Source organism: Hemitrygon akajei, chromosome 2 (assembly GCF_048418815.1).
Source record: "Hemitrygon akajei chromosome 2, sHemAka1.3, whole genome shotgun sequence".
Classification (NCBI taxonomy): Eukaryota; Metazoa; Chordata; class Chondrichthyes; order Myliobatiformes; family Dasyatidae; genus Hemitrygon; species Hemitrygon akajei.
The window spans coordinates 144123057-144144022 of record NC_133125.1 but is presented as its reverse complement, the minus strand read 5'-3'; the positions used below and the strand labels follow the sequence as shown (position 1 = coordinate 144144022).

At 49.5% G+C, this 20966-nt stretch overlaps 1 protein-coding gene across 1 annotated transcript in view; it reads left to right on the top strand.

Annotated features, from left to right (window-relative positions):
• Positions 1 to 20966, top strand: part of LOC140716356 (uncharacterized) — a 66303-nt gene that overhangs the window by 30754 nt on the left and 14583 nt on the right. Inside the window, exons 19-32 of the mRNA XM_073029009.1 lie at positions 468 to 581; positions 1106 to 1273; positions 2812 to 2901; positions 2977 to 3129; positions 5550 to 5648; positions 7594 to 7683; positions 7962 to 8101; positions 10902 to 11028; positions 13183 to 13263; positions 13981 to 14079; positions 15429 to 15479; positions 16843 to 17028; positions 18333 to 18466; positions 19057 to 19129. Of these exons, the coding sequence (XP_072885110.1) occupies positions 468 to 581; positions 1106 to 1273; positions 2812 to 2901; positions 2977 to 3129; positions 5550 to 5648; positions 7594 to 7683; positions 7962 to 8101; positions 10902 to 11028; positions 13183 to 13263; positions 13981 to 14079; positions 15429 to 15479; positions 16843 to 17028; positions 18333 to 18466; positions 19057 to 19129 (1605 nt within the window). The remainder of the gene's footprint in view (positions 1 to 467; positions 582 to 1105; positions 1274 to 2811; positions 2902 to 2976; positions 3130 to 5549; positions 5649 to 7593; positions 7684 to 7961; positions 8102 to 10901; positions 11029 to 13182; positions 13264 to 13980; positions 14080 to 15428; positions 15480 to 16842; positions 17029 to 18332; positions 18467 to 19056; positions 19130 to 20966) is intronic.

Here is a 20966-nt window from a genome sequence, read left to right as displayed (position 1 = left end):
AGCAGCCATCATCGAGGAGTCCCAAGATCCAGGCTGTACCACTTCCTGCTATTACCACTGGGCAGGAGGCACAGGAGCCTTGGGTTCCACACCGCCAGGTTCAGGAACAGTCACAACTATCAGAGGTAACTTCACTAACCTCAAGACTGAACTGATTTTAAACATACAGCCTTTACAATTCACGTTCTTGGTTATCTGTCCACAGTTTGTCAGGCTTTGTTTATGTATAGTTTTTCATCAGTTCTAATGTATTTCTTTATTTTCTTGTGAATGCCCGTAAGGAAATGAATAGCAGGCTAGTAAGTATATACAGACGTAAACACACCTATGAGTGGTGACCGTGAGGTGTGGGGGCCTCTACAGCGTTACTGGCCGTGACTACTGCATCCGACGATCGGGCTCTGGTTTGTAATGGTCTCTGGAAACTGAGGATTTCATGTCCGTGTGTGTCCTCTTCCTTCTTTCAGGTAACACGGGTCTGCGAGGCTCCCAGGGTCCCCCCGGACCTCCTGGACCTCTGGGGATCGGAGCACCAGGCATACCTGGCAAGCCAGGACCTCAGGGACCACCAGGCTCGAACGGTAGGTCCTAGCTGGCAATGTCGATCACACCAGCACAGCGCATACCACCTGCCATGGGCCAAAAGGCAGGGCAGGAGCTGTACACAGCAGCGTGACGCGAGCGAGGTGGATTGCTAAGGGGCATCGAGCTGCCCAGGGGAGGTGGGCAGGAAGATTGAGAGTGCTTGCCTGCCCCTCCTCACCAGGGAGGCGAGTCCTTGGCATCTAACACCAGCAAGGCAGAGCTCAAACTTTAGTTACCTCGAGCAGGAAAGTCAGATTTCTGAGTTCTGGTCTCTGGAGTGGGTAGGAAGTGGTGAGAATGTGCTGGAATACAACCCACTGAGCTACCAGCACAAGAGAGGTGGGGAGAGGAAAAAATAGGAGAACATTTGGAGGGAGTCAAGTCCAGGCCTGGAGAGGACTGGGAGACAGGAATAATGTATCAAGATTGTGAAAGAGAGGTGAGTTGGAGGGCCACATCATGACATAAATACAGAACTGTGGGATCGGTGACGTGACCGTGGTGGTTTCTATTTCCGTAGGATACACGGGACCCCCTGGACCCAAAGGAGACCCTGGTTTCCCAGGCTTAGACATCCCAGGTCCACAGGGAGAGCAGGGGCTGAGGGGACCAAAGGGTCTCCCTGGCCTGCCTGGAAAGCCAGGTGAGATTGGACGACCAGGAAGAGATGGACCTCCTGGGCTTCAAGGTGAGTGACAGTTTGCAGAACTTCCTCTCACTCTGAAGGTGGAATGCAAACCGATCCCAAATCAAATCCAAAATTACGGAAGCTCGGAAAGGGAAGGGAGTCCTGGAGGCTCTGTGAATCCTTAACCAGACCCACTCCCTGCTTCTTCCCCACTTTTCTCCTTTCCCATTTCTCCCAAAGTCCCTCCTGAAAGTTCTCCTTGAGTCCAGCTCCTGCATATTCTAGATTGCCACAGCTCACTGCGTGAAAACACTCCCCTCCTCCCTCCAAAACTCTTTATTCCATGTCATTTGGTCCTCTAGCCTCCTGCCCCCATAGACAATTTCTCCTTGTACTCCATCAAAATCCTTTCCAATTCCAAATGCCTCCATTAAATTTCCCCTTCACCTCCAAGGAGCAGAGTCCCATAGATCCAAGGAGACCTATAGAGAAATACAGAACATGAAACATAAAACACAGAACAAAGAGCATTTCAACACAGTACAGTCATTCGGCCGACTTTTTAACCTACTCTTAGATCAATCTAACCCTTTTGTCCTACACAACCCTCCATTGTTCTGCCATCCACGTGCCTATCTAAGAGATTTTTAAATGCCCCGAATGTATCTGCCTCTACCACTACCCTTGGTATGCACTTACCACTCTCCATGTAAAGCACTTCCCTCTGATATCCCCTCTAAGCTTTACTCCAATCATCTTAAAACTGTGCCTCCTTGTATGACCCATTTCCACCCTGGGCTTCTCACTCCAAAGAGAAAAGACCTAAATTAATGAACCTATTCTAATAAGACATGCTCTCTAGTCCAGGCAGCATCCCAGTAACTCTCTGCATGGTCTCCAAAGCTTCCACACCTTTCCTACAAGGAGACAACCAGAAATGAACACGATATTCCAACTTCCTGCCCACTTCACATATCTCTGGTTTCTCCACGGAACCTCGGACTGCTACAGGTAAACCTCCTCCCACCTCCTCAGGTAGTAATATCCAAGAACAGGGCCAAGTATTCCAGCCTTGCCTGACTACCGTTGATCTTTCACACTTCCTGCAAGGGTCTGAGAACCCTGCGGCACCCAGACCCTATCAGGGGACTTTAGTCCTGGACCCTCAACCATCCACACTTACAAGTTGATCAGCTGGTGAGCTGCTGTGGGTGAGGGGGGTGTTCCTCACCACTACCCCATTTCACAGTAACTCTCTCACACTTTCACCAAGCTGGTCCTTTTGGGAATCTCCTCAGGGATCATGCACCCTACGCTTGGTGGGAGGGGGTCCCAGAGTGCTGGAGGCTTGGGAGTCTGAGTCTCTGATGAACCTAGAAGGATCAATTTCCACCCATATCATCCACCATCACCTTGGACCCCCTCTCGGGGATTCCAGCATTGACTGATAGTCTGAGCTGTCCTCCAAATGCATCAGGAATCCTTGTTCTATAGTTGCACCGAGATGGAACTTAAAAAATAAGCTGTATTTCTCTCCTCATGGTTGATCTCAGAATTTCATATATTGCGGTTTTCTGATCTTCCTCCACCAACCACAGGTCCAAAAGGAGAGATGGGAATGATGGGTGCCCCTGGGAGCCCAGGTTTTCCCGGAGATCCAGGGATTGTGGGACTGCCCGGCGCCAAAGGTCAGTGATTACCCCATCCGCGGGCACGTTCGCGACAGTGGTGACCGCACAAACTGACGTCCTCTTCCTCCTCAGGTGACCCAGGGTTACCAGGATTCCCCGGCGCTCCGGGCATCAGCGGAGCGAAGGGGACAAAGGGGGAGAATGGCGTGCAGGGGCGGCCCGGCGAGCTGAACAAAGGCGAGATGGAGAAGATGAAGGGACAGAAGGGAGACATTGGGGAACCAGGTAAAAGATGGATCACTACATGGGCCAAGGCAGTGTCTGCACACAGGTGTCTGTGACACAGACGACCGTGCATGAGTATATTACACGTTATCCAGAGGGAATACAATGTGAAGCTCCTCCAGAGTGCAGCCTCATCACAGCAGAGGAAGAGGCCATGGATTGACATATCGGAATGGGAATGGGAAGTGGAATTGAAATGGCTGGCCACTGGGAGATCCCGCTTTTTCGGGCAGACAGAGTGTAGCTCGTCGGCCAAGTGGTCGCTTAGTCCACGTCCGGTCTCCACCGCTACACAGGAGGCCACACCGGGAGCACCGACCGGATACAGTATATGACCCCAATAGAATCACGGGTGAAGTGCTGCCTCACCTGGAAGGATGGATTGGGGCCATGAATGGTAGTGAGGGAGGAGGTACAGGGGCAGGTGTAGCACAAGGGTAAGTGCCAGGAAGGAGATCGGTGGGGAGGGACGAGTGGACAAGGGAGTCACATGGGGAGTGATCCCGATGGAAAGCAGAAAGTTGACGGGCTTGGTGTTGGGATCCCATTGGAAATGGCAGAGGTTACAAAGATTTATGTGCTGCATGCGGAAGCTGGTGGGGTGGTCAGTGAGGAGAACTTGGTGTGGGTTGACATCACTATTGTACATCGAACAGTCATATTTCCTCAGTATCACCCTCCCTCAGTACCACCCTCCCACAATGTGACCCTCCCTCAGTACCACCCTCCCACACTGCGACCCTCCCTCAGTACCACCCCTCCCACAATGTGACCCTCCCTCAGTATCACCCTCCCACAATGTGACCCTCCCTCAGTACCACCCCTCCCACACTGTGACCCCCCCTCAGTACCACCCCTCCCACAGTGTGACCCTCCCTCAGTACCACCCTCCCACAATGTGACCCTCCCTCAGTTCCACCCCCCCTCACTGCGACCCTCCCTCAGTACCACCCCCCCCCACTGTGACCCTCCCTCAGTACCACCCCCCCTCACTGTGACCCTCCATCAGTACCACCCCCCCCTCACTGTGACCCTCCCTCAGTATCACCCTCCCACACTGTGACCCTCCGTCAGTACCATCCCTCCCACACTGTGACCCTCCGTCAGTACCATCCCTCCCACAGTGTGACCCTCCCTCAGTACCACCCCTCCCACAGTGTGACCCCCCTCAGTACCACCCTCCCACACTGTGACTCTCCCTCAGTACCACCCTCCCACACTGTGACCCTCCATCAGTACCACCCTCCCACACTGCGACCCTCCGTCAGTACCACCCCCCCTCACTGTGACCCTCCATCAGTACCACCCCCCCTCACTGTGACCCTCCATCAGTACCACCCCCCTCACTGTGACCCTCCCTCAGTACCACCCTCCCACACTGCGACCCTCCCTCAGTACCACCCTCCCACACTGCGACCCTCCCTCAGTACCACCCCTCCCACAGTGTGACTCTCCCTCAGTACCACCACTCACACACTGTGACTCCCTCAGTACCACCCTCCCACACTGCGACCCTCCCTCAGTACCACCCTCCCACACTGTGACCCTCTGTCAGTACCATCCCTCCCACAGTGTGACCCTCCGTCAGTACCACCCCTCCCACAGTGTGACACTCCCTCAGTATCACGTCCCACAGTGACCCTCCATCAGTACCACCACTCCCACACTGTGACTCCCTCAGTACCACCCCTCCCACAGTGTGACCCTCCCTCAGTATCACGTCCCACAGTGACCCTCCATCAGTACCACCACTCCCACACTGTGACTCCCTCAGTACCACCCCTCCCACAGTGTGACCCTCCCTCAGTACCATCCCTCCCACAGTGTGACCCTCCCTCAGTACCACCACTCCCACACTGTGACTCCCTCAGTACCACCCCTCCCACAGTGTGACCCTCCCTCAGTACCACCCCTCCCACAGTGTGACTCTCCCTCAGTACCACCACTCCCACACTGTGACTCCCTCAGTACCACCCTCCCACACTGTGACTCTCCCTCAGTACCATCCCACAGTGTGACCCCCTCAGTACCACCCTCCCACACTGTGACCCTCCCTCAGTACCACCCCCCCACAGTGTGACCCCCTCAGTACCACCCTCCCAGTGTGACCCCCTCTCAGCATTGCCCCTCCCATAGTGTGACCCCACCCCCCAGAGTGTGACCTTCCCTTTAGCTTGTCCATAGTAGGATTTGAATCCAGAACCTCGGTGCATCACACTGAACCCAAGTGACAGCACTCATGAAGGCCATTCAGCCCTGAGAGCCCATACTGGCTCCGCATCAGAGTGTCCATTGTCCCTGTAGCCATATTGGCCTCCGTTCCTGACCTTAGTAACCAGGGACCTGGACTGTGATCAGAACTCATTTGTACAGAAAACTGCTTTCTCCCCCCGCTTAACCCTTGTCCGTCTTATCTCCAGGGAGGGACGGCTCTCCGGGATTTAAGGGGTACCAAGGTATTCCTGGTGATCCCGGACAGGCAGGGAAAGATGGGGACCCAGGATTACCGGGACAGCCAGGTAAGGATCTGCGGGAATACTGGGTTGACTGGGCAGGATTCGTGTTGGTATTCATTGTTTTACTATTAACAGGAATATAACAGAGAAATATTGAATTAAATAGAGCATTTTGAGAAACCTGTTCAACAACTATTAATATTAATCTTTTAAAAAGACAATGGAAAAATAACAGCATCTCTAAATAGTTTTGTTATTGTATTTCATATACTGTATAACTTAAGAAAGATTAAAGTAAAATTACAGGCTTTGCGTATTCATAAAAAAATCAAGAAAAGGAACATTATTTTAAAAACTTTCGCTGATACTTATGTTGCTGCAATAATGATGGTGAATATGTCATATCTGGTTGTTTGAGAGCTGTACATTTAGCACTAGTTTCCTCAGTAAGTCTACTCCTATAACTCAATGACCAGGTTCCTCACTGAAAACAAGGCCGTATGAACATTGATGGAGCACTAAACTACATACTTGTATTGAACATAGTTATCACTGAAAATCCAGTGTTGCCTCACAAATGACAGAGGAGTGAAATATAAGCAGAGTGTATATATATTTGAGTACAGGAGCAGGGAGGTTCTACTGCAGTTGTACAAGGCCTTGGTGAGACCGCACCTAGAATATTGTGTGCAGTTTTGGTCCCCTAATCTGAGGAAAGACATTCTTGCCATAGAGGGAGTACAGAGAAGGTTCACCAGATTGATTCCTGGGATGGCAGGACTTTCATATGAAGAAAGACTGGATCGACTAGGCTTATACTCACTGGAATTTAGAAGATTGAGGGGGGATCTTATTGAAACGTATAAAATTCTAAAGGGATTGGACAGGCTAGATGCAGGAAGATTGATTCCTATGTTGGGGAAGTCCAGAACGAGGGGTCACAGTTTAAGGATAAAGGGGAAGCCTTTTAGGACCGAGATGAGGAAGAACTTCTTCACGCAGAGAGTGGTGAATCTGTGGAATTCTCTGCCACAGGAAACAGTTGAGGCCGGTTCATTGGCTATATTTAAGAGGAAATTAGATGTGGCCCTTGTGGCTAAAGGGATCAGGGGGTATGGAGAGAAAGCAGGTACAGGGTTCTGAGTTGGATGATCAGCCATGATCATACTGAATGGTGGTGCAGGCTCGAAGGGCCGAATGGCCTACTCCTGCACCTATTTTCTATGTTTCTATGGAGCCAATGCCAATTGGCCTGACTGTTTACTATTCAAATACTGATACGTACACCAGGTCTGCGAGAGCTTCAAAACATCTCATCCAACGCCACATGTTCTCCGACCTGCCTAGCTGATGCCAAGTCAGCAAGAGATATTTCCTGCGAAAACCGTTTTTGGATTGTTTAAAAGCAAAGCATTTGCTGCTTCATTTGGTAGTAAAGTTAATCATTATGTGCCTTTTTTATTGTGGGTGGGGTTTAAAAAAATTGACGGATGACACTGCATGCCATCAAAGTTTTTGTGGGTGCCACCTTGGGCACACGTGCCATAGGTTCGCCACCACTGCCCTACCAGCTACACCAATCTGAAATGGTGCATTTAGGCTTGGTCCCAGCATCAGCGAACTCCGGTCTTGTTCCAAGGATGTAGTAGACTCACCTGCGGGATAACACTGAGGACTCTGCATACAGGAATGAGAACTAAGAGGCAGGTGTTGGGGGGAGAGTGGTGGAGGGAAAGAGAGAGGGGGTGAATAGAAGGGTTGGAGGATAGAAAGAGAGAGAGCTGGACTGTTTCTCCATGGCTATTCACTTCAGGATGCCCTGGTGGGTAGAGGGGTGACTGTGGTGGGGAGGGAAAGGCAGTGTTTGTGTCTCTGTCCCTGAGGACGCAGACATCAGTTACCCAGCCCCCATCTGCAGGTCCTGGTTGGGGATGCAATGCAGAGGCAGTCCAGAGGGAGTGAGAGGAATGGAACAGAGCTGGAAGTAACTAGAATCTCTCTCGTGCAGGGCCAGCGGGTGATCCTGGATTCCCAGGAAAACCAGGAAGCACGGGCGTCCCGGGAGAGAAAGGACACATCGGGGAGATGGGCTTACCAGGTAAGTCTGTGCATTGACATCCACAGTCTGAGGCTCCCTCTTGCTCTCCGGTCACTGTGCAATGCTCCCTCCTCGGTGTGACCTTCCTTCATCACTGTCCCTTCCTCAGTACCGCTCCTCCCGCAACGTGACCCTCCCTCGATATAACCCCTCCACAGTGTGGTGCTCTCCCAGTACCACCATGTCTGCGCAGAGCGGGGGACCGTGCGAGGAGGGCGTGCGGGGTTCCTGGGCTTCGGGTGTGTTTGGACGCTGAGGTCTTGGCTTTCCCTTCCCAGGTGCCTCCGGACCTCCCGGCCAGCCAGGCTCCCCAGGACAACGAGGACTCCCTGGATTTGCTGGGAGGGCTGGTCAGAAAGGTGTAAAGGGAGACTCCGGCCCACCGGGGTACGGCCTCCCGGGTGAGCAGGGTCAGAAGGTGAGTATGGCGGGTGACGCGAGAGAGCCGTCAGAGGGTTGTGAGGGACAGTGGCCGACGTAGGTGGGAGCCCAGGGCAGCATTAGGGCCATCACCATCATCCCCAGTGTGGAAGGGAGTAATTACACAGCAAATCGTCTGGTGGAGGACATGGGAGTGAGTACTGCTCCCTGTTGGGGTGCCAGGCAGTGAACACAGCCCCAAGTGGGCATTCCACAGGGTGGCAGTAGGCTGGAATCTGAATGGCCTGGGGTACTGCCCAGTCATCTCTGATTGGTTTCAATTGACTCCGCTGGAACCAACCAGCACTGCACACTGGCACTGCCCCCAGTACCCAGGATAACACCGGGCAAATCTAACCTCAGTGCCAACTCCAGAACTCCAGCCCCACCGTGGCAGAGAATCCCCACTGTCAGAACAGAGCACCTCACCATTCTCCTGCCCCTAACTCCAACCCAGCTCAACCTTCCAACCCCCCTCCACATACCCCTCACCAACCTACCACCCCACCTCGAACCACTATCCTCACAAACATAGTGTTGATCAAACAGCAAGACGACAGAAGGGCTTAGACAGGTTAGGAGAATGGGAGGTGACAGATGGAATACTGTGCAGGGAAGTGTATGATCATGCATTTGGTAGAAGGAATAAAGCCAAAGACTATTTTCTATATGGAGAGCGAATTCAGAAATCTGAGGAGCAAAGGGACTTAGGAGTCCTTGTTTTTAGATTATGAGGACACTCAGTCCTCGTTTATTGTCATTTAGAAATGCATGCATGTATTAAGAGATGATACAATGTTCCTCCAGAGTGATATCACAAAATAAAAACAGGACAAACCAAAGACTCCCACTGACAAACCACATAATTATAACACGTAGTTACAGCAGTGCAAAGCAATACCATAATTTGATAAAATCAGACCATGGGCACGGTAAAAAAAAGTCTCAAGTCCCGATCAACCTCGATAGTCTCGCTGTCAGGCAGCAAAAGGAGAAACTCTCCCTGCGATAAACCTCCAGGCACTGACAGCTAATGCCTCGGAAGTACCCGACGACAGCAGACTCTGAGTCCATCCGAAAACTTCGAGCCTCCGACCACCCCTCCGATACCGCCTCCCGAGCGCCATCCTCTGCCGAGAACCTTCAACCTCATCCCGGCCACCGAAACAAGCAAAGCCGAGGTCTCGGAGGCCATCTCCTCCGGAGATTCCGGACCGCACAGTAGCAGCGGCAGCGAAGTGGGCATTTCAGAAGTTCCTCCAGATGTTCCTCCACGCTCTCCGTCTGTCTCCAGATGTTCCTCCACGCTCTCCGTCTGTCTCCAGATGTTCCTCCACGCTTTCACGTCTGTCTCCATCAGGATTGTGCACGGATCCCTACTTAACAAGTAACAGATGTCAATCTCCAGAGAGGCCGCGCGTGCTGCGTCGTGCCACCATCTCCTCCTCCTCCCTGTGCAGGATTCCCTAAAGGATCACTTGCAGACTGAGCCAGTCGTCATCATCATCATCATGGGCCTCGTCTGGATGACATGGGCGACCATGGTCTACATGACCAAGATTATTCTTGGCAAATATTTCTACAGAAGTGGCTTGCCATTGCCTTCTTCTGGGCAGTGTCCTTTCAAGACAGTGACCCCAGCCATTATCAATACTCTTCAGAGATTGTCTGCCTGGCGCCAGTGGGTGCATAATCAGGAATTGTGACATGAACCAGCTGCTCATACAACCATCCACCATCTGCTCCCATGCGTGGCTTCAAGTGACCCTGACTGGGAGGCTAAGCAGGTGCTACACCCTACCCAAGGGTGACCTGCAGGCTAGCAGCAGGAGGGAGCACCTACACCTCCCTTTGGTAGAGGCGTACTTCCACCTCGCCGCCCTGTAGTCAGAATTAATTGCAAATGCAATGTTAGCCTTCATTTCCTGAGGATCAGAATGTAAAAGTGTGGATGTAATGTTGAGGCTTCATAAGGGATTGGTCAGATCACATATGGAGTATTGTGAGCAGATTTGGGATCCATATCTAGGAAATGATGTGCTGGTATTGGAGAGGGTCCAGACGAAGTTTATAAGAATTATCCTGGAAATGAAAGGCTTAATATATTAGGAGTGTTTGATGTTACTGGACCTGTACCCATTGGCGTTCAGAAGAATGAGGGGGTATCTCACTGAAACCTACCTAATATTGAAGGGCCTTGATAGAGTGGACATGGAGAGGATGTTTTCAATAGTGGGGGAGTCTAGGACCAGAGAGTACAGCCTCAGAACAGAAGGATGTTCCTTTAGAACAAAAATGAGAGGAATTTCTTTAGCCAAAGGGTGATAAATCTGTGGAAATCATTGCCATAGATGGCTGTGGAGTCCAAGTCATTGGGTATATTTATTCAAGGGTTGGTAAATTCTTGTTAGTAAGAGTGTCAAGAATTATGGGAAGAAAGCGGAAGAATGGGGTTGAAAGGAGTTATAAATCAGCCACGATCAAATGGCAAAGCAGACTCAATGTGTGGAATGGCCTATAATACTGCTCCTATGTCTTATGGTCCCTCACCAACTGCTCTTTACAGAATGCCTCAACCTCTGACCCTCAACCCTCCACCCCTTCAGCGACCTCTTTACCCCCTCACCAATCCTCTCTAACTTCCCCCCAAACCCCTCCATCTCCCTCTGACTCCCCTCTCTTCCCTGCAATACCCTCATCAATTCCCTCCGCCGTCTCCTCACCACCCATCTCCACCGCGCTCCGTGATCTCCAACATTAATGTAGATGCCATTGACCGGATGCTGTTGTGTGTGCAGGGAGATCCAGGTTTGCCGGGTTTTCCGGGTGAACCCGGACCAATAGGCAATCCCGGTTTTCCGGGGTTGACAGGTGCACTGGGGCCAACAGGTCCAAAGGGGAGTCCAGGAGTGCCAGGAATCCCAGGTGAGCTAATGACATGACATATATGTTCTATGAACCACTTTAAATTGTATTAAAGTATGTCTAGCACACATTGAAGAAGTATTGACTAATTTAAGAATCTTTTCCCATTCTTCTATGGATATATTTTCTTTAAGTTCTCGTTCCCATTCATTCTTTATTTTATCAGATATACCTGAAGGGATTTTCATGATCAAATCGTAGATAGTTACTATTACACTCTTTTGTAAGGGATTTAAACTTAAAAATTTTTCCATAATTTCAGCTTGATATGACATCGGAAAGGTAGGCAAAATAACATTCAAAAAATTTCTAATCTGTAGATATCTAATAAAGTGCGATCCAGGCAAACTGTATTTATTAGATAACTGTTCAAAAGACATAAAACAGTTATCCATAAATAAATCACGAGAACAGTTTATTCCTTTCATTTTCCAAAGAAGAAAGGCTTGATCAATTCTGGATGGTTAAAAAAAAAATTAAATAAAATAGGGCTAGAAATGGTAAATTTATTCAAATCAAGAAATTTATGAAATTGGAACCATATATTGTATTGTATATTTAATTATTGGTAATTGGTATTAGTAATTTGTTTATTCAATTTAGTAAATGCAAAGGGGAGTGAAGCCCCTAAGATAGATGCGAATGAAAATCCTTGCACAGACTCACATTCAAGATTCAACAACCTTGGTCTTTGGGTTTTATCTAACTCTTGGATCCAAAAGATTAAATTTCGGATATTAATTGCCCAGTAGTAAAATCTAAAGTTCAGCATCGCCAAACCACCATCCTTTTTGGATTTCTGTAAATATTTCTTACTCAACCTTGGATTTTTACCCTGCCGATATATATGAAGAAATTTTGGAATCAATAATATCAAAAAAGGATTTAGGAATAAAAACTGGTACTATCTGAAATAAATTAAGAAACTTAGGTAAAACTATCATCTTAACAGCATTGATTTGGCCAACTAATGATAAGGACATCAGAGACCATTTAGTTAATAATTGTTTAATATGATCGATTAAAGGTAAGAAATTAGCCTTAACTAGGTCCTGATGTTTCTTAGTAATTTTAACCCCTAAATACACAAAGTAATCTGTAGCCAATCTAAATGGAAAACTTCTGTAAATTAAAGTTTGCGTATTTAATGAGAATAACTCACTCTTATCAAAATTCAATTTATAACCAGAAAAGCTACTAAATTGAGCAAGTAATGATATTACTGAAGGAAGGGATTTCTCTGGATTAGAAAAATATAATAAGAAGTCATCTGCATATAACAAACTAGCCTGTTTTTATTCCCATATAAACCCTACATGTGACAGATGTAACTCTGAGGTTGCTTCTTTAACCCATATGTTTTGGTCCTGCCCTCTTTTGAAAAAAATATTGGAAAGACATCTTTGATATTGTTTCAGCAGTTTTACATATTGATTTACAACTCCATCCTATTACTGCAATTTTTGGATGACCAATTATTGATTCTAGTTATTTATCATCTTCAGCCTGCCATTTGACAGCATTTGTTACGCTGATGGCCAGAAGATCCATTTTATTTAAATAGAAAGATGTTGATCCCCCTACTACACTTCAATGGTTCTCTCAAACTATAGCTTGTTTAAACCTAGAAAAAATTGGGAGTGGCACGGTTAATTCCCTGATTAAGTTTGAGGAAACTTGGGAGTATTTTATTCAATATTTCCATACATAGGACTTAAGTCGATTTTTTTAAAAATCCTTTTACCTAATACTTAACCATTTATGGAAGGAGGAACGGAGTCAAGGACAGAATAATTATAATTAACAAATTATGGCAGCCCAGTTTTTATTGTTTTGTTTTCAGTTTAGTTTAAGGGAGTTTTGGGTTTTTTTTTAGTTTCTTTTCTTCTGAACAAACCTTTTGAACTTTTTCCTGTTTCAATTATCAAGAGATCGGGTGGACATGTCTGGATATGATATTTGGAACTGATGTTTCTATGTGTTATAGCTATTATTGTAATCCTCTTCTCTTGATATTGTTATTATTGATATGTTCATTTAACTGATTATAATGCAACAAAAAGATCTGAAAAAGCTAATGGCATGGTTGGGTGAAGTGACAGGTGTGTGGCTCTGAATAGAGACAGGTCCTGACTGAGTACCATCACTCCCCAGGTAATCCAGGACCATCCGGCACCAAAGGTGACGTTGGACACATGGGTGAACCAGGCTTTGCCGGAAGCCCAGGACTACCAGGTAGGTCACCATATCTCCAACCAGAACCTTCCTCCCATCTGTGCTGAATTACACACAGCTCCGAAGCAGGCCACTCTGGCCATCTTGTCCATGCCTATGCTTCCACCCTGACCCTGGTTCACTCTCCTCCCCGTGCTCCGGCTGTTGGCGTGGTTTGCGTTCCACTCTCCGACCTTGGTCCACTCTGCGCCAGTGTGGAGTTGGACCATTGCTTGGATGAATGTTGGAACTGGCTTGTGAGTGAAGTGGCTTCCTATTGCTCCTCAAGTAATCTCTCTGAAACAAAGCAGCCTCAGAAAGACGAGGAGAGGTGGCCCTCATACCTTGTCTCAGGGCAAACAGACCCAGGTGCACTTCCTTGGGAACTGATCAGGAATCAGATCATGTGACCCCACTCGTTACTCAGCTGACCTCAATCAGGTGTGTAAGTAACCCCATCTGCATTCCTTCAGGAAAACTTCTCCTGCACAATCCAGTGCCTGGGAATGAGAACTGGTTCATGATGTTTCCCACAGCTAATGACCACCAATCTCCTCTGGAACAATATGCACACAGATAGTAACCATGGTGGTCAATACAGAGTACCTGACAAGGAATTACTACAGGGGGTGATCTTGCCCAGTATGCATGGGTAATTCCAGAAGAAAGAAGGATGCAATGTTGGGATCTACAAGGACTGATTGCCATGTTGCTCGTTCATCCCTTGTTTTGCTGTAGGTCCCACGGGGACTCCAGGACCCCCTGGGTCTCCTGGAGACAAAGGCTTACGAGGCCATGATGGAATACCCGGTGTCATAGGGGAGAAAGGCAATCCAGGTAGGAGAGCACGGTGCAGGGTGTGGGTGTGTGCTGTGTTTGTGATTGGGCATTTGAAGAATGAAAGGTTGCAGAGGTACCCTATGTCCTCGTGTGCAACATGTGCAAAAGAAGGTGTCCTCGTGTGCACAATGTGCGAAAGAAGGTGTCCTCGTGTGCACAATGTGCGAAAGAAGGTGTCCTCGTGTGCACAATGTGCGAAAGAAGGTGTCCTCGTGTGCACAATGTGCGAAAGAAGGTGTCCTCGTGTGCACAATGTGCAAAAGAAGGTGTCCTCGTGTGCACAATGTGCGAAAGAAGGTGCTGCAACTCGGGAAGCTTGTTGTGGGAGGAACTGGACACATCAGTGGGGAGTGTGTGGTTCACTATAATAATGAATTATTATACTCCAGTTTCCATTCATGTGACCACATCTAGATTGGAGGGTACACTGTTGGTCTTTGTATCTAAGGAAGCATGTTAATGCTTTGGAAGCAGTTCAGAAAGAGCTTATCAAACTAACAGAAATCAAAATATTGCTGATTCTGGAAATCTGAAACAAAAACAGAAAGGGCTGGAAACATTAGACTAATTTCTGGAACAGAGGAAAGTGTCGAGCGAGCGACCAGGCACGTATCTGCACATTAGAGAACTGAGAAGGGACCTTGTAGAAACATAGAAGGCTGAGGAGGGTCATAGCACAGTGGGTGTGGAAATGATGTTTCCACTTGTGTGAGAATCTGGAACAAGGGGTCATGGTTTAAAACGTAGGGCTACCAATTTAAGATGAGAAGGGTATTTTTTTTTGTTTCAAATTTATGTCTTTGGAACCCTCTTCCTCCAAGGGCTGTGGAAGGAGGGTTAATGACCAACTTTAAGATGGAGGAGGGTGGACTTTTTGATAAGCAAGGGGATGAAAGGTTTCCAGGTTGGACAGGGAGGGAGGACGGGTTGATTCATCTGTCTGTATGTAAGTAAGACCTGCTGCTCACATGAGAAAGAAAGTTCTGGAGAGGGTGCGTACAAAACATGAGGACAAGCAGATGGAGCAGACTTCTTTCAGTTAGATGAATTCCTGTGAAATTAATGGGTTATTCTGGGAAGAAAACAGTTGCGAGTTCAGAGAATTCCTACTTCCTTCTAAACGCTGACATCTCCCAGGTCAGCTCCTTTGTCCCAGCTCCCAACAGCCGCAACAGGCTGTGTGCTGAAATTTTGTGCCCAGCTCTTACGATCCAGACAATGGGCTGTTAATGGCTGGTCAGTGTCACAGTACAAATGCCCAGCTGTGATCAGTCACCGCTGGCTTCTTACAGTCCTGTAAGGGGTATGCCTGTGTCTCAATCCACTTTGTGCTCGCGAATTTCCAGGTCTACCGGGAAGAGACATGCCTGGACAACCCGGACATCCTGGCCCAAAGGGTAAGTGGAGCTTTTCATGATTCACCTCTTTCAGCACTGGTACCACCTGCCTTCACATCTCACTTCTCCCTCCATTTCCCTGGCACACTCCAGAGTTTCCTGCTGAGTGTGGATCAGTGAGCCGACCATTTGCAGTAACCCCAGACGGGTGTCTCCTCAGATACAAGAGGTTCTGCGGGTGCTGGTCTTGAGAAAGGTGAAGTCAGAGTTAGAATCAGAATCATTATAATTGTCGTACGTCATTGAATTTGTTGTTTTCTGGCAGCTGTACAGTGCATTACATAAAAATAGATTAAAAAAAGAAAGAAAGAAGTAGTGTGAAAAAGAGATCTGATGGCAGAAGGGAAAAGCTGTCCCTAAAATGTTGAGTGTGTGTCCTCGGGCTGCTGTACCTGCTCCCTGATAGTGGTAAAGAGAAGAAAGCACATCCTGGCTGGTGACAGTCTTTAATGATGGATGCCACCTTCTTGACGCCTTGTCCATTGAAGACGACCTCAGTGCTGGGGAGACTAGTGTCTGTGCTGGAGATGACTGAGTTTGCAACCCCCTGCCTTTTTTTCCAATCCATTGCAGTGGTCCCTCCATACCAGATGGTGATGCAACCACTCCGTGGAACAATTTGCTACAATCTTTGGTGAAATGCCAAACCTCCTTAAACTCCTATTGAAATGTAGCTGTTGTCATGCCTTTTTTTTAAGTAATTGCAATATGTTGGGCCCAGGATAGATCTTCAGAGATGTTGGCACCCAGGACCCTGAACCTGCTCACCCTTCGACCCCCTCGATGAGGAGTGGTGTGTGTTCTCCCGACTTCCCCTTCCTGAAATCCGCCATCAATTCCCTGGACTTACTGACATTGAGTACAAGGTTGTTGTGGCAACACCACTCAACCAGCCGATCTATCTCTTCAGTCCTGATGAAGGGACTCAGCTCAAAACGTAACTATTTAATCCCCTCCGTAGATTCTGCCTGACTTGCTGAGTTCCTTCAGCATTTTGTGTGTGCTGTCTCTTCGGAGAAGTGTCTACATAAACAGTTCATTAAGCTGGGTCTGTTTAAAATTGCCATGAATGGCAGCAAATTGAACTTCAGCAACACTTACTGAAAAGAACGGGGTCATTTCTCTGGATGGAGAATAGTTACCCGACACAAATGAATTGTTGAAATTAATCCCAGTCACCAAGAGCACTCTGATCTCCCGGCACCATTTACAATGGAATTGTCCAATCATCTCCCTTTTCTGCAGGGAATTCCAGCTACTTCCCACAGGGATTGTCCCCTCCCGGAGCTTTCAGCCGCTGGGCAAGAACGGGGCCGCCACCAGTAAGGACTGCACCAGTGACTCTTTGTTTTTGTCTGCGTAGGTGTGAAAGGTGACATTGGCTTGCCGGGCTTCCCTGGGTTACCGGGAGTTCCGGGCAGGAAAGGAGAGAAGGGATATCCGGGCAGCCAAGGTCTCCCAGGTAACCAGGGACTCCCTGGCCCGCCGAACGTGGCTCTGGAGGGGCCGAAGGGAGAAAAAGGGGCCCCAGGGACTCCAGGCCAACCAGGTAAGGAGACTGCTGATTTGCTGAGGAGATGAGGCTGACATTTCAGCAACGCGGCGGCATTGCAGTCAGCACAGATGGGTGGGTTGGTGGGTGTTGTGGCTCGTTCCGTGCTGCATCTCTAAATAAGTAACCTTACAGCAGGCAAAGAAGCCATTCGGCCCATCGAGCCTCTCGATTCTGTTTCCTCGGTGCTGCTGCTTTTCCTGTCTTCCACCTGTTCCCTTTGTTATTCCTCCTGGATCTGCTCCCACCCACTTCTGGGCAGCACGCCCCAGTGCACAACACCACTCCCCTCCCCGCTGCATTGCTGCCAGCTCCCTCCACTCCACGGCCTCTGGGCGACCACCCTCCTGCCAAAGACATTTCCACTGGAGACGAGCAAAGTCCATGTCTTTGATAAGGATTCCGAAAACCTCTCCGCGCCAGCTAGTTCAGGAAGTTCCATGACACGAGGAGGTCACAGCCCCGAGTTACAATCCAAACCACGATCAGCAAAGCCAACCTCAATGGTTTCTCGACACTTGTGCGTACATTCCCTTCTGAATTTCCTCAAACCAAAACCACAAAGATGAGAGGTTATCTGCCTCGTGGCATACGTCCAGGAGACAAAACATCTCTCCTCTTCCTCAAAGATAATGATGGAGCCTTTTATCTTCATTCCGAATAAAGGGTGCTCCCCCCACAGTGATGCTCCCTCACTACTGCCTCACCCACAGTGGCAGTGTGGGAGGGGTAACTGAAGACCAGAGTTTCACTCCTGTTGTGCCTGTGGGCACTGACTGGTGGGTGGCTTCATCTGCGCTGCTCCAGTGGCACTCCTTGGATCCCTTTCACTCACATCCACCTCTCTTCCCCTGAATTCCTGCCTCCGAGACTGGAAGGAACACATTTCCCGCTGGAGATTGGTGGTGAAGCGAGTGCCTGGGCAGAAGGGGAAGGAGATGATAAACCGAGAGCTGGTTCTGGTGTGGGTGCCACCACAACTGTCTGACTCCCTCCCCGTCACTTCCATCAGGGCAAGCCCTGCCAATGCTTTTACTTTCTCCGTGTTCCCTTTCCCAGACTGTGAACCCCTGTCCTGGGAATTCCATAGCCCGCCATGATGTGCTGGCGTTGAACCTCTAGGCTAACGGTTAATGACTGGAGTTCGTGATGCCTGAAACTAACATTGGTGCCACAAGAGCTGGCTGAGATCTTGTGAAGAAGGTGTAAAGAATTGTCTCTGTGTAGAGCTGGTGATCTCAACCAGAGGGGGGGGAGGCTTGTGCAGATGGAAAGAGGTGACGAGTACCTTGCTTTTACAGGGGACCCTGGATTACAAGGGCTCCCGGGAACGACAGGACTGACTGGGTCGAAAGGAGACAAAGGAGAGTTGGGGCCTCCTGGATTCCAAGGTTTTCCGGGGCCGAAGGGAGAGACGGGGTTCCAAGGACCACCCGTAAGTCAATGTTACGCTGTTTAATCCGCGCCCTTTACAGACAAAATCCCAGGGAAGGCCAGGAGACTTTGGAGGATGGGAAGAGTAGAAGCAGACGGTAACAGGGGATGAGGGGGGATGAAGGAGCACAGACACGTGAGCCCAGAGGGATCTTGGGCCGCATGCTTTGTGGAACTCAGTCTGTCAATTGTAATGGGGAGGAATTACATCAGCTGCAGAGGAACCCTTGTCCAAACCCATCATCCCGTCCAACTTGTTTTACACTGACAGCACTCCAATCCTTTGGATCTGGGCAGGGTAGAAACGGTTGGGTAAAACTCCCCTGGTCAGTGAATCACCTGCTAGCTACACAATTGGCCAATCAAAGGCAGCAAGTCCCTCATCATCTGCTAACCAGCCGACCTAGCCATAGTGAGCACCGACCTTTCCAGCCCTCCCACCCTCCCTCTGTATAATTCAGGATGCTGGTGAAGGGTCTGAGGTGACACTGGAATGACGTTCAAGGGAAACAACCCTCAGGTTCTTAACCTAATTAGTTACTGATGGACGGTCTCTGCAGTGTGAGTGAGTGTGGAATGGTGTTCCCACAGGGGATCGCTGGGCACCCTGGAGCCACGGGACAAAAGGGAGACCCAGGGCGTCACGGAGTTCCAGGCTTTGAAGGTTCGTTATTGATCTACTCAGTTAACTAGTTGTTGTCAAGGACTGTTGCTACCATTGAATGGAGCTTTGTTTATGAGCTGGAGGGGGCCATGTGATAAGCAGAGGTCCAGTATACAATCTGAGGCTTGGCCTAAGATGTAGTCTCTGCACCCACAGAGGTTCAAGGTTCCAGTTTATTTATCACATGTACATTGAAGCATGCAGTGAAAAGTTCCATTTGCATTGACAACCAACACAGCCGAGGCTTCGCTGCACGTTTCGGCGCCAACATCACACACTACGCCAACGGGCAGCAGAACTCAACAAAACAGAAACAGCGAAACAAGGCCTGTTCCTCCCTCCCACCCAGGACAGGCTGTTTTCTTCAGTCTCCGGCCTCCACTGGACTCAGATTCACACTCAAACTCACAGACATTAGGCCTTTGGACTGCCCCAGTGGACTTGCAGACTCAGGAACACAGCCAACCGGCCTCAACTTCCAGACCTCCAATTCAACCTCAGGCCTCGATCCTCCGCACTCATCCCAGGACACACTGATAAGGAACACCAGGTCCCGAACTCCGGTCTCACCAGTGACAGGGACCCCAAACACCAGGCCTCAAACTCCGACAGGGTCGGGGAAGAATCATGGAATCACGGTGGAAATTGAACAAAATGCTGGAGGAACTCTGCAAGATAGGCAGCAGCTATGCAGGGGAATAAACTGTCTACATTTCAGCCCAACTCTCCTGATGTGTCGGAGCAAAACATTGCTAGTTATTCCCCTCCATCAATGCTGCCTGGCCTGCAGAGTTCCTCCAGCTCAAGAGTCTCACCATTTGCAGAATATCTTGCAGTTGGGAATTGGGCCTACATGGTTGGAATCGGAGTGTCCCACCTCAGTGAGTCCTCACCTCTACCAATGTCCTGAGTACCTCAACCAATCAGCAGACTGGGATCAGACACTGGGCTCGGCTGTACAACCAACCAGCAGACTGGGATCAGACACTGGGCTCGGCTGTACAACCAATCAGCAGGCTGGGATCAGACACTGGGCTCGGCTGTACAACCAACCAGCAGACTGGGATCAGACACTGGGCTTGGCTGTACAACCAACCAGCAGACTGGGATCAGACACTGGGCTCGGCTGTACAACCAATCAGCAGGCTGGGATCAGACACTGGGCTCGGCTGTACAGCCAATCAGCAGACTGGGATCAGACACTGGGCTCGGCTGTACAACCTATCAGCAGGCTGGGATCAGACACTGGGCTCGGCTGTACAGCCAATCAGCAGGCTGGGATCAGACACTGGGCTCAGCTGTACAGCCAATCAGCAGGCTGGGATCAGACACTGGGCTTGGCTGTACAGCCAATCAGCAGGCTGGGATCAGACACTGGGCTTGGCTGTACAGCCAATCAGCAGGCTGGGATCAGACACTGGGCTTGGCTGTACAGCCAATCAGCAGGCTGAGATCAGACACTGGGTGTGGCTGTACAGCCAATCAGCAGGCTGGGATCAGACACTGGGCTTGGCTGTACAATCCGCACTCGGTGGCATCACGGAGCCAACTCCAGCTCTAAATAAGCTGGACCGGCAGTTTCTGCTGCATTGCTGCTGATCGCTGCCCACCGCAGGGCAATGCTCACTCTGCAGACATCTGGAGTGAATGTGCCCCTGTTCATCACTCCTCTCCTGAGCTGAGGGTTTGCATCCTGTACTCAACAGAAAGCTGTGGGCCGGGCAGGTAACCCTGAACCCAGCTTCTAATGCACACTGGGACCAGGCAGTCAATGGGCTCCCGTCCTCAACCCGGACCTCTTCCTGAGCGTGGACAGCGCATTGCAAGGATGCTGTGT